Source organism: Girardinichthys multiradiatus, chromosome 14 (genome assembly GCF_021462225.1).
Source record: "Girardinichthys multiradiatus isolate DD_20200921_A chromosome 14, DD_fGirMul_XY1, whole genome shotgun sequence".
Taxonomy (NCBI): Eukaryota; Metazoa; Chordata; class Actinopteri; order Cyprinodontiformes; family Goodeidae; genus Girardinichthys; species Girardinichthys multiradiatus.
Window position 1 is genome coordinate 19964967 of NC_061807.1, and position 14773 is coordinate 19979739.

General features: G+C 39.6%; 1 protein-coding gene across 2 annotated transcripts; it reads left to right on the top strand.

Annotated features, from left to right (window-relative positions):
• The first annotated feature begins 1095 nt into the window (after window positions 1-1095).
• slc3a2a (solute carrier family 3 member 2a) lies at window positions 1096-6570 on the top strand. Of its 2 annotated transcripts, none has more exons than XM_047386987.1 (11): window positions 1096-1241; window positions 2240-2444; window positions 2547-2731; window positions 3473-3646; window positions 3767-3855; window positions 3974-4110; window positions 4522-4631; window positions 4719-4921; window positions 5297-5365; window positions 5476-5695; window positions 5810-6570. In XM_047386987.1, exons 2-11 carry the CDS (start codon window positions 2248-2250, stop codon window positions 5947-5949), a joined length of 1524 nt encoding a protein of 507 aa, XP_047242943.1. In that variant the 5' UTR covers window positions 1096-1241; window positions 2240-2247; the 3' UTR covers window positions 5950-6570. The 2 variants fall into 2 exon arrangements, with proteins under 2 accessions (XP_047242943.1, XP_047242944.1); XM_047386988.1 differs by lacking the exon at window positions 1096-1241 and adding an exon at window positions 1246-1367.
• Window positions 6571-14773: the final 8203 nt, after the last annotated feature.

The window sequence follows — 14773 nt, forward strand, 5'->3', positions numbered from 1 at the left end:
AACATAGCAAGTTTACACAAGCTTTCTGGCTCCGAATACCCCTTTATATTTTAGAGTCTCTCTTTGCAAGACAATCAGTGCCTTGCAAAAGTATTCCCACCACTTGAACTTTTCCACCTTTTGTTGAACTGAACTCAAAATCGTCAGTGTATTTTGTGGGGGATTGTATGTGACAGGCACAAATTAAAATCAGAAAGACCAGAATTTGTGTTTAACACTTCTTAGACAATACTTTCTTGAAGGCTCAAGCTCAGTGAGACTGGATGGATACTGTCTGTTAAAATGATTTTGCCAGGCAGCTCTGGCATTTGGTTATGATCACCGAAAGGCTTGTGGCAAACGACAGCTTTCTTTCAACAATCGGTTTCTTCTTGATACTTTTTTATTAAAACCAGATTTGTGAAGGACACATCTGATAGCTGCCTTGTCAACAGTTACCTCCACCAGAGGTGGATGTCTGCAGGTCCTGAGGAGTTTCCATGGACTATTCTGCTTAATGCTATTACTATTATAATGCAAAATCCTATTAAAGTTTGGTGGTTGTAACATGAGGAAATACAGAAAACTTGGGTGTGTAAATACTTTTGCAAGTCAATGAATAAACTTGTTTTTTCACAAACATTTTTTTTTATATGCATGAGAAACCCTATAACAGACAGAGCTTTCTTTTTACCTTGACTGTTGCCTGTGAATCAAAGAAGGGAGCCTTTTAAGACAGACATGATGATTTAATTAGACCTGTGAGAAACAGAAAGGTCAATCATCTTCAGGTCAAAGGTTCAAAGATTTTTGTTAACTACAATAGCTGCTAAATCAATCATCATGACTAATTACACTAGTGATATAATCAGAATTTTGCCTATTTTAACGGATTTCTCCATTTCAGAGTTGGAGAACATTCGGATTATTCATATCCTCAAAAAGTACAGTCTGTACTTTGTGTATTTCTTCAAAACGGTCAACATCAGTGTGACGAAATAAGATGGAAAACCAGCAGCTTACATATGACTACAAAGCTGGTGAACAAGAAATATATTTATATATAATTATTTTGTTATATTCATGATTTGTGGTGCGAACGGAGAGAATAAAACAGACGGGATTGGTTGGTCTCTAAGTGGGCGGGCCCAAGACTGAACTACAAATACACGCCTGTCCTACCGGCTTTTAGGCGAAGATCAGGGAGACACGGCATAAACTGGAGCTATAAACCCCGACGGACATTTTACTGCTTTTAACAGGTAACAATGGACCTATTCAGAGGGATGTTTCTGTTACAAGAGCGCCGTGTAGTTAGCGTACATTTAAGATATGATATTAATCTCGAGGGGAAATGTAAGCTTTTTGCACGTGGATCCGCGCCTGAAGTAGGTCGATTTCATCATCTTTAAAGAAGTCGGAAGCTAGAATATTAGACAGTAACTTTAGCTTATTGTTGGTGTAAGATGGTATTTACAATCTGGTTTACGAATATAAAAAAGAAAGTGGTGTTCACGTTTTTCCTAAATCTGTTAAATATTATTTATTTTTTTTAAGATAAAAATGGATTAACGTGAACCTAAATAAACTTGTCTGAACGCCGGTTGGCACGACTTCCGGTTCGGCAAATTAACATCTCGATTTACATTTACTATTTTACGCTACAACCCCTATGATTAGCACCATATTGTGACGTGTACTGCTTTTTAGTAAAATAATTTTTTTATTTTTTTTTAAAACGACACGCCTTTTTTATTATGAAGGTTGTCAATGTTTCGGCCAATTTTGCAATTCAGCGAATCTGTTTCATCAGACAACTGTTGAACACGTAACTGTTTAAGCTGATGGGTTTTTAGCAAATAAACACATCTAACCTAAAATATAGGGGTCCAAAAGTACCACAATTCATTTAAATCAATATTTTTAAAATGGAAAACATTTAATATGTCAAGCTACGGTCTAGACAAGTTGTTTAACTACTTATTCAGTTATTTCATGGTTTTTACTGCAACACACCATGAAATTATTTTACCGGTGAGTTTTGTCCTCCAGAGTCTGTGAGCAGGTCTCCCAAAGTTCTAGCTAGTGCAACTGGTCTGAAGTTAACTTTGCTTTGCAGGTCACAAGCCACAGTGTTTCTGTTATTTCATGGTGCACCGCTGCACAGGAACCATGGAGGAACACTTTTACTGCAAACAGTAGAGGAGACCGCAAATAACCTTGACAGGTCCTTTTCCCTCATTATCTATCCTTAAATCAGATTCAACCATGAGTAAGGACACAGAGATCGACATGGAGGAGGTGAAGCTGAACGAGGTGGACCAGGAGAAGCAGCCTATGACTGGAGACGGCCCTAGTCCTGCTGGAGAAACGAACGGCAGCGTGAAGCTAAAGGTCCCTGATGATGTTGTTACGTTCACTGGCCTGTCCAAGGAGGAGCTGATGAAGGTTGCTGGCACCCCAGGGTAAGAGCTGACACAAATACAACTTTATTAATTTTCATCTCCATCTGTAGGTTGTTATTCAAGCGGTCTCCAATCTTCTATGTTTGTTGCTTCAACATGTAGGTGGGTGCGAACCCGCTGGGTGCTGCTTGTCCTGTTCTGGCTGGGCTGGATCGGCATGCTGGCCGGGGCCATTGTGATCATTGTCCAGGCCCCTCGCTGCAAACCCATCCCTGAGATGAACTGGTGGAATGAAGGACCTCTCTACCAGATCCCAGACCTCGAGGCCTTCTCCGGTGGTATGAAAGGTAAAGGGTTTTTAGAGATTAGAATAAAGTGTATCTGTCACTTTGCATGATATGTTAAAGTCGTATTTTAGGCAGAACATTGTCTTAAATGTTTCAGCTAATTTACACAAGGGTAGTCTTGTGACAAAGTCTTGTGTAGTTGGATAATAAACTGCTGACTTGGCTGGAACTGTGTGACTAAAGGCCAAAGGGATGTAAAACACGATTGAGTCACTACTTTCATATCTCTCAATCAGATTTAAGGTCATGCTAATCTTCACTACGTATCCTTTCAGTGTAGTTTTTTTTTTTTTTTTTTTTAAAGCCATTCATTGATTTTATTTTATTTTTTTTAAACTTCTTGCTGTTCCAGTTTGGTTTTTATTTTGGCGATGGGTCAAAAGGACAGAATGTCCTGTACTCGCTGCAAATTAGTGGGGGACACTTCCAGCAGGCTTCGGGAAGCATTCCAAAAACCACATGTGACTTTATTGTTCTCTCATAGAGATCCCCCCTTGTGCTCAGACTTCACATGGCTGGCAGAGGGCGTGGGTGTGCTTGTTCACATACTCCTGTGTTAGATCAATACTGGTCTGTTATTTCACATGTTTGCTTCTCCTAAAGTGTGTCTCTGAGCTCTCCTATAAACCCCCTTCACAAAGATGTGCAACGTTTTACACGCCCGTTCTAGGTCGTCTTTTCGCGACGTGAAATTCACATTAAGGAATCATTCTATGTCACCTGTAATCTGTCCTCTGGCAGGTCTTGAGGCAAAGTTGGATCAGCTGACCCAGATTAAGGTCAAAGGCCTGATTCTTGGTCCGCTTCACACTGTCCAGGCTGATTATGTAGACACCCTGAATCTTAAAAAGATCAACCCACTCGTAGGTTCAGATGAAGACTTCGAGGCCGTGTTGACAAAGGCTCACAAGAAAAGTAAGTTATTTTAGATATTTGGTTCTATTTAAAAGCTCAAGTTTAAATTTAAAATAAGTAAAAAATTACTGGGACTGTTCAGTGATGTCTTGTTTGGCTGCTTGCCTTTCTCTCTTTAAGGTATTTCAGTGATTCTTGATCTGACTCCAAACTACAAGGGATCTGATCCATGGTTCACTGGCAGTGATGAAGTAGTGGAGAAACTCATTGTAAGACATTGTTTTAAATTTTTCCAATTGTCATGTGTGCTTTGGGCCTAGCTTCAGTGGCTTTGTGCCATCAAACCATTCCAGCTGCTGTGCCTGAGGTGGTGTTGCTCTCTTCCAGGATGCAGCAGAGCACTGGATTAATCTGGGTGTTGATGGCATCAAGGTATCTGCCCTAAATATTGCCTCTGGCTTCGCTGACTGGCCAAAACTGAGGGCTGCTGTCCAGGGCAACCGCACTGAGGACGCCAAGAAGAGGTGACTGAATCGGTTTTCTGACTGCATGTGGTTCAGTGTAGCAGAAAATAACAGCAGAGAAACTGGGTAGAAGTCTAATATTGCCTGCAGATATGGGGGAACGTGATTTTGGGCAGAACACTGACCATAATTTAGCATTTGAATGGGTAACTTTCAGTGAATTTGCTATGAAACAGCTGACATTTCAAACTGAGGGCTTTGAGATCAAAGATATTTAGTGTGAGGTATTATGCAGAAAAAGGTCAGCAAGAAAGCAAATGGATTAGGTTTTTTTTTTTTTAAACACTGTCATGGTAGAGTGACCCCCAGTGGTGAAATTTTATATAACCCTTTTTAAAATCAGATGTCAATGTTTAACTGAACAGTGTTGTTCACTTGCTGTGAAGTGACTGGCCTAATCTTTTTTTCCAGGGCGCTCATGGGTGTGGTAGCTGGTATTCCAGCTTTGCAGGTCTCACAATTGGTTAACGTCTCTGGTGTGGATCTTGTCCTGCCCGACCTTCTCAGCACCAACGTTGATGGTGGGTTTAGGCTGTCTTGAGTTAAACGCGTGCGTATGCGTGCATTTCTGCTTGGAGTTCTGATTGTTTTTACCTGTGGGTTTGCAGGTGTGGAGCGCATCAAAGCTGTGGACACCCTCTACTCTCAGCAGAGTAGTGTGGGCTGGGGTCTCGGTGCGAGTAAACTGGAGCCTTTGTCTAAAGTGGCAACGACTCCGGACCTGCAGCATCTCTACCAGCTCCTGCTGTTCACCTTGCCTGGAACCCCGGTGTTTACCTACGGAGATGAAATTGGCCTCCTGCCAGTAAATGTAAGCTCCGAACTGATGAGATGTTTAGTAAAAATGCACCAATTGACAAGAGATCAGACTCTGCCAATTTTTCCTTTTATCAGTTGTGATCTGTGCTTGGCATGTTGAATCTGAGTTGTTTTTCTTCCTAGTTATTAAATGCATCAAATCGTAGGACTCCCACCATTTTCAGTCTATAAATACATCATGTTCTTTGTGTCAGCTGAGTTTAGTTGTCATAAAGCTTAGAAAAAAATCTAAATTGGTCAAAATTGCAATCAGCAGGTAAGACCTCAGAGGAAAAACATAAATCTGTATCTGCCAGAAAAAACCTAATCTGTGGCCATTTTTGAAACTTCAGTATGAGTAATATAACCTTTTTACTTTTGTTTTCAGGGTACAGAATCACCCATGATGATTTGGGACACGGATGAAGAATCTCCTAATCTAGATGAGGCTGCTAAAGTAAGTGTGTTCAGTCAGTTATGATTTATTTCCCCTTAAGAAAAGGGACATTCATTTGCTTTTCTAAGTTTGCTAATTGTTTTGACCGTCCTTACATCTCATGTATGCAGGCTAACCGGACAGAACGCAGCAATTTGAGGTCCTGGTTTAAATCCCTCAGTGAACTGCGAGGCAAAGAACGCTCGCTGCTTCACGGTGACTATTACCCTCTCGACTCCTCTACCTCCTCCCTTGCTTTCCTTCGTGTGTGGGACCAGAGCGAAAGATACATAACTGTTGTTAACTGGGGAGCAAAACCCTCAAAATTAAAACTTACCCTGCCTCCTACAGGTAAGTTAAAGTTCAGATGGTATCCAGTTACAATAGCAAATCAGTAATGTAAATTAACAGTGTTCTATATATGTATATTCCTTGAACCTTTTTATTTCAATTTTGCTCCTACAGAAGGTGTAATTTTGCCAGAAACGGCCAAAGTGATGATGTCAAGAGATAAAAACCTGGCAGAGGACTCTTCAGTCAGCCTGGACATGATCACTCTAGGACCTGAAAAAGCAGTGATCCTGCAGTTCCCCTTTACCGGCTAAAGATGGCGCCAAACTTACAGCACAGTTATCTGCAGATCAGATTTATTTTGTAGAAGATGCTCAAGTAAGCCGTGCTAAATCTTAGGAGTTGGATCAAACTTTAAAAAGAGTCAGGAAATGTATTTTGCTACCATAACAGAGCATTAGTTGAGTCGGTATGTGTTTGGTGAAAAAACTGTGGCCATTTTCAACTTTTTAAAATATCTTTCAAAAAAATACTTTTAAGTTGACTCTACTTTGTTCAGATGCGCAAGACATTCCATCTATGTATTTTTTTGGACATTCCTATATTGGTTCTGTTTGGTTCTTGATTTTTAAACCAGTGTTTTTAGTGGGGCATTGCATGGTACAGTTGGTAAAGCAGGTACACTGTGTGCAGAGGCTATTGTCCTGTGTTTGGTTCCTGATACTGAGAATCAAATTCACCCTCTCCTATCAAATTACTGTTCAACGAAGGCCACTAGTCCCCAAAAGTCTTGAAGAAACAAAACTGTTTTAGTGACTGGTTTAGCTCTTTCTTTTTCTTTTTTTTTCTCCTCTGGAAAATATTTTTAATTTGAACACATGTGACTCAGTCTTTTGGAAATGAAGTTTAAAAACAAGTAAACTGTTCTGTGCTGACTCTTGTGTACGCTTCATGTTTTTTTTTGAACATTACTTATTTACGCTGTCTTTGTGTCTAAGCCAAAGATGATATCAGAAAATGTTTTTCAGTCTATACAGGTGTGAAACTGTGTCACAGATGTTCAGAGGAAGCGTCTCTACATTCTTACCAACCTAAGATTTAGAGGTTCTCTTGGTGCATATTTTACTACACTGATAAATACGTTGCTCACTTGGTATAGAGTTAATGTGTATCAAACATCTGGCTCAAAGTGATTTTATTTAAACTATCAATTTGACATTTGGGTAAATTTGACTGATTCTGCTTTGCTATGATCATGAGCCAAAAATTCAAATGCCTTGAGATTTGAGCATGCTTCAAGTGCCATCATGGCTGACATTTACTCTGAACAAACCGCTGGATATAATTCTCACCTACCTAAATTTAGATGTTAAAGGAACTTAACTCAAACACAGCTATACTTCTAAGTGAAAACTTGTGATGCTCAGTTAAGATTTTTGTGAATCGTTTCAAGATGAATGAAGCCTTCTGTTCCGACAGAAATCCTGAGTTCTAGATGAACCGAACCAAATCATTTAGTTTTAAAAAAGTATTTATTCAGTTCATATGTTTTTGTCTGAAGTTTTGGCTTTTCTAGTTACAGCGATGAAATGGATAACGTGAGGTAAGAAGGTGTATTTTGGCATAAGCCTTGGTGGTTTTCTCTAAAAATAACTTCTTGTTTTTTTTACAAAAACTGACATTTGTATCTTGGTGACACTAGAATTAATACTCTTAACAGTTTTTAAAATTTTAAATATTGATTAGACTGATGTTTGTGCAATGACAATAAACTAAACTTAAACCATAGCGTATATACAGTAAACTGGCCAGCTTTGGTTTTTATATAAGGTCAATAACATTAGTTTATTGGTTTAAATGTATCAAGAGTCTCACTATATATGCATATATAGAGTGAGGGTTATTTTATTCAGAAATGCTACATTTAAGATGAAACAAACGATCAAAATTTATGCACAGATAAGCTTTGTCTAGAGCATTAACTTCTTCAGTTAGATGGGAAATGAGAACAAAGGCTACCCCAGTTTAAGTTACCAACATTGTTTCTGCTTCTTTTGACAAAAGGCATTGTGGTTTTCACTCTACATTGGCCTGAAATGACTTGTACTATAAGATTAAAAATAAAAGCATGACATAACTGCATTTGGTAACACCTGGGAAATAAAAGCTTTACATTATAAATATTTTAAAAAATAAACATTGATTAGACATTAAGCATTTTGTAGCATCATAGGACTGAGGATTAAACCACCTATATTTACCAAAAAAACGAGTAGCTTTGGAGAAATCATTTGAGTGTCTGACATATGGGGGAAATTTACTGCCAAAAATCAAGACCACTTATTTTCAAATGTGAGAGCAGAATTTCACTCTGCTTGTACTCAAACTTAGTAATGCTTGCACTCAAAAGCCCCGCTTTCTTTCAAATATACTCTGTTCTCTCTCAAATCTTTGTTTCTGGGCTATGATCTAAAGCTTCTTGCATTGATAATTTCTCCTCCTGCTTGCTTCATCCTCCAGGCGTGGAAACTTGCTCTGCTCGGATCAAAACTGCTCTCAAGTTTCTTCCCTGCTCGCAAAATCTTTTTAGCTCTCTCCCCGGTCCTCCTACCGGTTGGCCTCCCCAGTCAAGGGCCTCGAAGCAATTCTGGCAAACCGTCCGGCGCCTCAGGAGGGGGAAGCAGTGCTTCACCAACACTATTTACAGTGGGGTGGGAGGCTGCTGACCTCAACTGGGGACATTATCGGGTGGTGGAAGGAGTACTTCGAGGATCTCGTCAATCCTGCCATCACGCATTCCCTGGTGGAAACAGAGGCTGGGGACTCGGGGCTGGACTCTTTCATCACCCAGGCTGAAGTCACCGAGGTGGTTAAAAAGCTTCGCGGTGGCAAGGCTTCGGGGGTGGATGAAATCCGCCCTGAGTACCTCAAATCTCTGGATGTTGTAGGGCCGTCATGGTTGACGTGGCGGTTGGGGACAGTGCTTCCGGACTGGCAGACTGGGGTGGTGGTCCCCCTACATAAGAAGGGGGACCGGAGGGTGTGCTCCAACTACAGGGGGATCACACTCCTCAACCTCCTTGGTAAGTCCTACGCCAGGGTATTGGAGAGGAGAGTCCGGCCGATAGTCGAACCTCGGCTTCAGGAGGAGCAGTGTGGTTTTCGTCCCGGCCGTGGAACACTGGACCAGCTCTATACCCTCTACAGGGTACTTGAGGGTTCATGGAAGTTTGCCCAACCGGTCCACATGTGTTTTGTGGACCTGGAGAAGGCATTCGACTGTGTCCCTCATGATGCCCTGTGGGGCGTGCTCCAGGAGTATGGAATCAGGGGCCCTTTACTAGGGGCCATCCGGTCTCTGTACAAGCGGAGCAGGAGTTTGGTCCACATTGCCGGCACTAAGTCAGACCTGTTCCCGGTGCATGCTGGACTCCGGCAGGGCTGCCCTTTGTCACCGGTCCCGTCCATAACTTTTATGGACAGGATTTCTAGGCGCAGCCAAGGGCTGGAGGGGGTCTGGTTTGGGAACCAGTGGATTTCGTCTCTTCTATGGCAGATGACGTGGTCCTGCTGGCCCCCTCTAGCCAAGACCTACAGCATGCACTGGGGCAGTTCACAGCCGAGTGTGAAGCGGCTGGGATGAAGATCAGCTCCTCCAAGTCCGAGGCCATGGTTCTTGACCGGAAAAGGGTGTTTTGTCCTCTTCAGGTTGGAGGGGAGTTCCTGCCTCAAGTGGAATAGTTCAAGTATCTTGTTCACTAGTGAGGGAAGAATGGAGCGGGAGATCGACAGACGGATCGGTGCGGCTGCCGCAGTAATGGGGGCGCTGTGCCGGTCCGCTGTGGTGAAGAGAGAGCTGAGCCGAAAAGCAAAGCTCTCGATTTACCGGTCGGTCTACGTTCCTACCCTCACCTATGGCCATAAACTTTGGGTCATGACCGAAAGAACGAGATCCCGGATACAAGCGGCTGAAATGAGCTTCCTCCGTAGGGTGGCCGGGCACTCCCTTAGAGATAGGGTGAGGAGCTCGGCCATCCGGGAGGAGCTCGGAGTAGAGCCGCTGCTCCTCCACATCGAGAGGAACCAGTTGAGGTGGCTCGGGCATCTATACCGGATGCCTCCTGGACACCTTCCATGGGAGGTGTTCCAGGCACGTCCCACCGGGAGGAGGCCCAGGGGACGGCCCAGGACACGCTGGAGGGACTATGTCTCTTGGCTGGTCTGGGAACGCCTTGGGCTCCCCCTGGAGGAGCTGGAGGAGGTGTCTGGAGAGAGGGACGTCTGGGTGTCTCTACTGAGTCTGCTGCCCCCGCGACCCGGTCCCGGATAAACGGAAGATGACGACAATGACTGCTGGTGATTTGTTTTAGCCATAGTGTACATTAACTGAGAAAAAACATATAGCTTTGGAGCAACCATTGCAGTGTATGGCTTTAGGTTAATACCTTTAGTTTAACAGAAAACTCATTTATTAAAAAACAATCTTTACAAGTAGCTAATTGAACAGCCTGAGAATATAAAAGTCCAGAGTCATCCTATACATATAGAGGTCAGAATCAGAAAATCTTTATTCATCCAGGGGAAAATTGTTTATGTTCTAACTGCACGAAACAAAAAGAGCACCTCAAAAGACAGGAAACAAAATGAGAATAAATGAAGGAAAGCAGTAACATGTACAACATATATCTAATCAGAGATATTACCAATGCTGTCACCGTATACCATTTTTAGAAGCAGCCTTTGCGACTTTTGGTCTACATTGACCAACAAGACACCAAACACAAATATACAGTTGAAACTAGATATTTACCTATGGTGTATGAGACACTTAACTTACCTGATATTAAATCTGACCAAACGTTTACTATTTTAGGTCAGTTAGGATTACCAAAATTATTTCTATGAGCTAAAGGCAGAATAATGAGAGATCTTTATTTTTGTTTTTAAATTTGGGAGTTTACTTGCACTGGGATTATTATGCCTTTAAACAATTTAGGAAAGCCCAGCTACTAATGTCAAGGTTTTGTAAGCTACTGATAATTTAATTTAATTTGAATTTACAGCATTTTAGTTAAATGCAGACACACCTAAGGGTGTACATTCAGGAAACACCTCAAACACTTTGCTTGCTTGAGTGATATCATGAGGAAAAAAATAAGATATCAGGAAGGGAATTGTGGATCTCCACAAGTCTTTTTCATCCTTGGGTCCTTTTTCCATACAGTTGAAGGTGCCACAATCATCTGGTTAAACAATTACATCCAAGTATAAAGACCGTTAAGAAGAGCAAGAGGTGTGAATGTGCTATTTTTGCAAAATATGCATATCAACCCCAGAGCAGAAGATACTAGTTGAATCTAGTAAGGGAAAGTCATTTTGGCACTATCATGTTGTGGGAGTGTTTTGCTGCTAAGAAGAACTGGTGCACTTCAAAAAATAGATAGGTTAAGAGAAATTAACCGTATTTAGACATATTACAGCAGCATGAAAACAACACATCAGCCCGAAAGTTAAAGCCTGAGCGCAAATGGGTCTGCGAAATGGACAATGACTCCTAAATAAACTGTGCTTAGGGACAACAAAGACTATGTCTTGGAGTGGCCATCGAAAAAGAACACTCATCTTGAATCCCATAGATAATTTGTAGGCAGAACTAGAAACGTTTATGGAAGCAAGGCCTACAAACCTAACTTAAAGACAGCAGTTCTGGCAGAAGGCATGGGACGAAAATCAAGCAACTATTGTAAGAATCTTATGGAAGGATACCCAAAATGTTTGATCCAGGTCATACAGTTTTAAAAGGTGATCCTACCAAAGACTAAGAAAACGCAGGTACACTTCTGGCTCAGGGGAAATAAAAACAAATCTCTCAGTATACTGGCACTTAGCAAACAGAAATAAAATTGGCATTCACAGCTGACCTCAAAGAGGAAAGATTTTGCCTCATTTAATGTCCCACAGTGAGAAAACTGTTATTCTGTTAAAAATATTATCCATCTTTTTATACGGTGTACATAAATATCCATTTTCAACTATATATCAGACTTAGACATGAAGATGAGTATGTGTGTGAGAGAGTCTAGTTCACTCATTTTTGGATTGAAATGCTGACTGCAGGATAAACAACAAAATATGTTGTTTTCAGTTGTACAGCTGATATGTTTGTTTAAAGGATTGTTTTTGGTTTTTTTTGGTGACACTGAAAAGAACAGGTGAAACGTGGTTAACGTAACTATCACAGTAAAGCATCCTCGAGCTGTACTTTGTGGTTTACTCTGTACATCAGCCAGCAGTAACGTTCATGCATCTTCTAAAAGAAACTGCATTTTGCTGACCCCCCAGTCCCCCCAAAAATTACTTTTTGCAATAAAAGTTCAAAAAATCAACCCCCGATTAGGGGTTGATTTATGACTGTAATATCATATACCCACAACATCAACCATAATGGATTTTAACCAGAGAAAAAACTCTTTGACAGAAACCATTCCAGTGTATTACTTGATATTAAAATGCTTAGTTTATGAACCAAAAATAAATTTGTTGAAACAAAAAGTGTAACACTTTTACTTATTATATACCTGACTTGGACTAAAAAGATTCTACCCTAAATTGCTATTCAAGTATTAATGGCAACAAGTGCTTGATAAAACCATAGTAAAAGCACTTAATTGGAGACTATGTCTTTGTACTTATGTGTTTATTAATACCAGTGTAGATTTAAAGATACTTGAAGGCTTAACAGAACAAAAAGTAAATATTTATAAGTAACCGAATCACATGATAAAGAGTTATTAATAAAGCTATAGGTTATTACATATATATGATTAGTCAATACAACCCCAGCCTTGCATTTGAGTAAAAATGTGAGTTATCACATTCATTTAAAAATTTCAGTTTTTGAAAGGTACACAAATAATGTTTTGGTACATGTTGTTTGCAGCCTTTAAGATTTCAGATAGTAATGTACCACAGTGTAATAGACAAACAACTTAAATTTAAAAAACTTAATTTTATTTAACACCAGTCTGTCTTGGTGTAATTTTGATTCATAAAAACATTTTCAGCCTTCATGAGTAAGATATAAATACTGACTGGAAAAAGTCTTAATTGTGATGCTTGTGCAACTGGAAGGTTTTTCGAATTTTATTTTTCAACCTTATCCTAGTCTTACTGGAAACGGGGAAAATGTTGCCCATAATAAAAATACACAAATTAATGAAGTAAAAACGACCATCAAGCTATATTTCTTCTCTTTACTACAATGCCATAAAATAAAAAAAAAAACACTGTACTAAACCTACACATATGATAAAAATGTCAAACAGTTCATCTAACAGGTGAGACTTAACTCAGCATAGTTTCGGGGTCTGATACAATACGGTGCCGCTGTTTTACTGTGGTATCACAGGGGAGGTTTGAAGTTGATGATACCGGGAATCAGAGCCTGTCTCAGCACCTCTGAGTTCACCCCACGCCGCTACGAAACCAAACCACCGTCGTGCACACTCATGACTGACTCTCAGTCTGAGTCTGACACTGATACACTACCACCTTTTACATCACAGAAACATGACGATACATGACCTTTCTTCAGCTTTCATGGAACACACAAGACAGAAATAATAGAATAAAGTAATGTAATATCCACTGGAAAGCCTTTTACCCGAACAGATTAATCTAAATTTAAGATTAGCACTTAATCTACCTAATATATAAACACAAGTTATATATCATCAGATGTTTTTAAAACTGCATCTATTCAGCCTGACTTTCAGCTGAAGTTTATAGCTATTCATTATTTATTCAAGCTTATTATTGTATTTTAAATTTGAGCAACTTTTATACTTTCTTTTATATCTTATTATTTAATTGCTTTTAAAGTTGTTAATCCGGGCAAGTACTGATATATGTTTTAAAAATATTGTTCTTTACTGTTATAGATTTTATTGTTATTAATGTTTACAATCTATAATCTTACATTTAGTGTTTTTTATACATTTTATTTGATCATTTTACTGTTTTTTCTCCAGTGTTTTATTTCCAATCTAGTCTACAAGGATGAGGTTCCACAGTTCCTCATCATAAATAAGTGATTTATATCACTTCCTCTTTCCTTATTGTTTTATTACCAACATATATTTGTTTTATCTGTTTTGTTGATTTGATCATTTTAATAATTTAATTTGGTGGATCTCTACGGGTTTATTGCCTGTCTTTGTATAACGCTTGATTGTATAAAAAGTGCTCTAAAAATAAAGTTTGATTGATTGCTCATCAGGTGTTTACTTAACTCACATATGAAAGGATCTGATGAAGTCCTGATGAAGTCGTGTTGGTAATCCTAATGTACATCATCAGTCCATCATCATTAAAACGATCTATATATATATCACAAAAACGCTCATGGAAGTGTTGCCTCCTGGCTGCTAAAGTGAGAAGAGAAGCATCCTTAGGTTCTGTGTCTTGTTTGACGAGGATAGAGTTTTTATACGAAGTTTTTAACTGTTCAGTGGCCTCGTTTTTTTGTTGCTGTTAGAGACACAAAATTGAAGATCACGTCTGTTTAGCTACACCAAATTCCATTCAGTACAGTTTAATTCATTTCAGTTCAGCTAATATTTAGCACTAACTCAAGAAAAGTTATGTTTGGTTCATTCCGGTTCATACTCAAGCTCAATCCACTTTTAATCCAGTTGAATTTGCAGACTGTCTAGGCTTATTAAATTCCTTGTTTGGTCTATATTCTGATAACAAACAATATTTCACAGTACCTTAAACAATTTTTTCAAAAATAGATAACATCATTGACTTGCTCTTGAATAAGCAGAACACGATAGAAGGATGGATATTATACAGTGTACGTATAACCTAACAAATTTAAATCTTTTTTTTTTGTGGCAGTTGTTTGCTTTATTTTGTAAGTTGACTGACAGCGAAATGGGGTGGAGAGAGAGAGGGGAAGACATGCAACAAAGGTCAGTGGGCCGGGACTCGAACTTGTGGCAGCTGCTTCGAGGACTGTAGCCTTCGTATATGGTTTGTGCGCCCATACATTAAAATCTTTTTTTTTAAAAACAAAAACCTAATTCTTTGTGAAATATAAAACTTGATTTATGTAAATTATTTGAAACCTTACAT

Coding starts and splice junctions, on each gene's coding strand:
- slc3a2a (XM_047386987.1), top strand. CDS start 2,248: ATGAGTAAGGACACAGAGATCGACATGGAGGAGGTGAAGCTGAACGAG. Junction 2,445..2,546: donor AAGGTTGCTGGCACCCCAGG/GTAAGAGCTGAC, acceptor TTCAACATGTAG/GTGGGTGCGAACCCGCTGGG. Junction 5,366..5,475: donor ATCTAGATGAGGCTGCTAAA/GTAAGTGTGTTC, acceptor TCATGTATGCAG/GCTAACCGGACAGAACGCAG.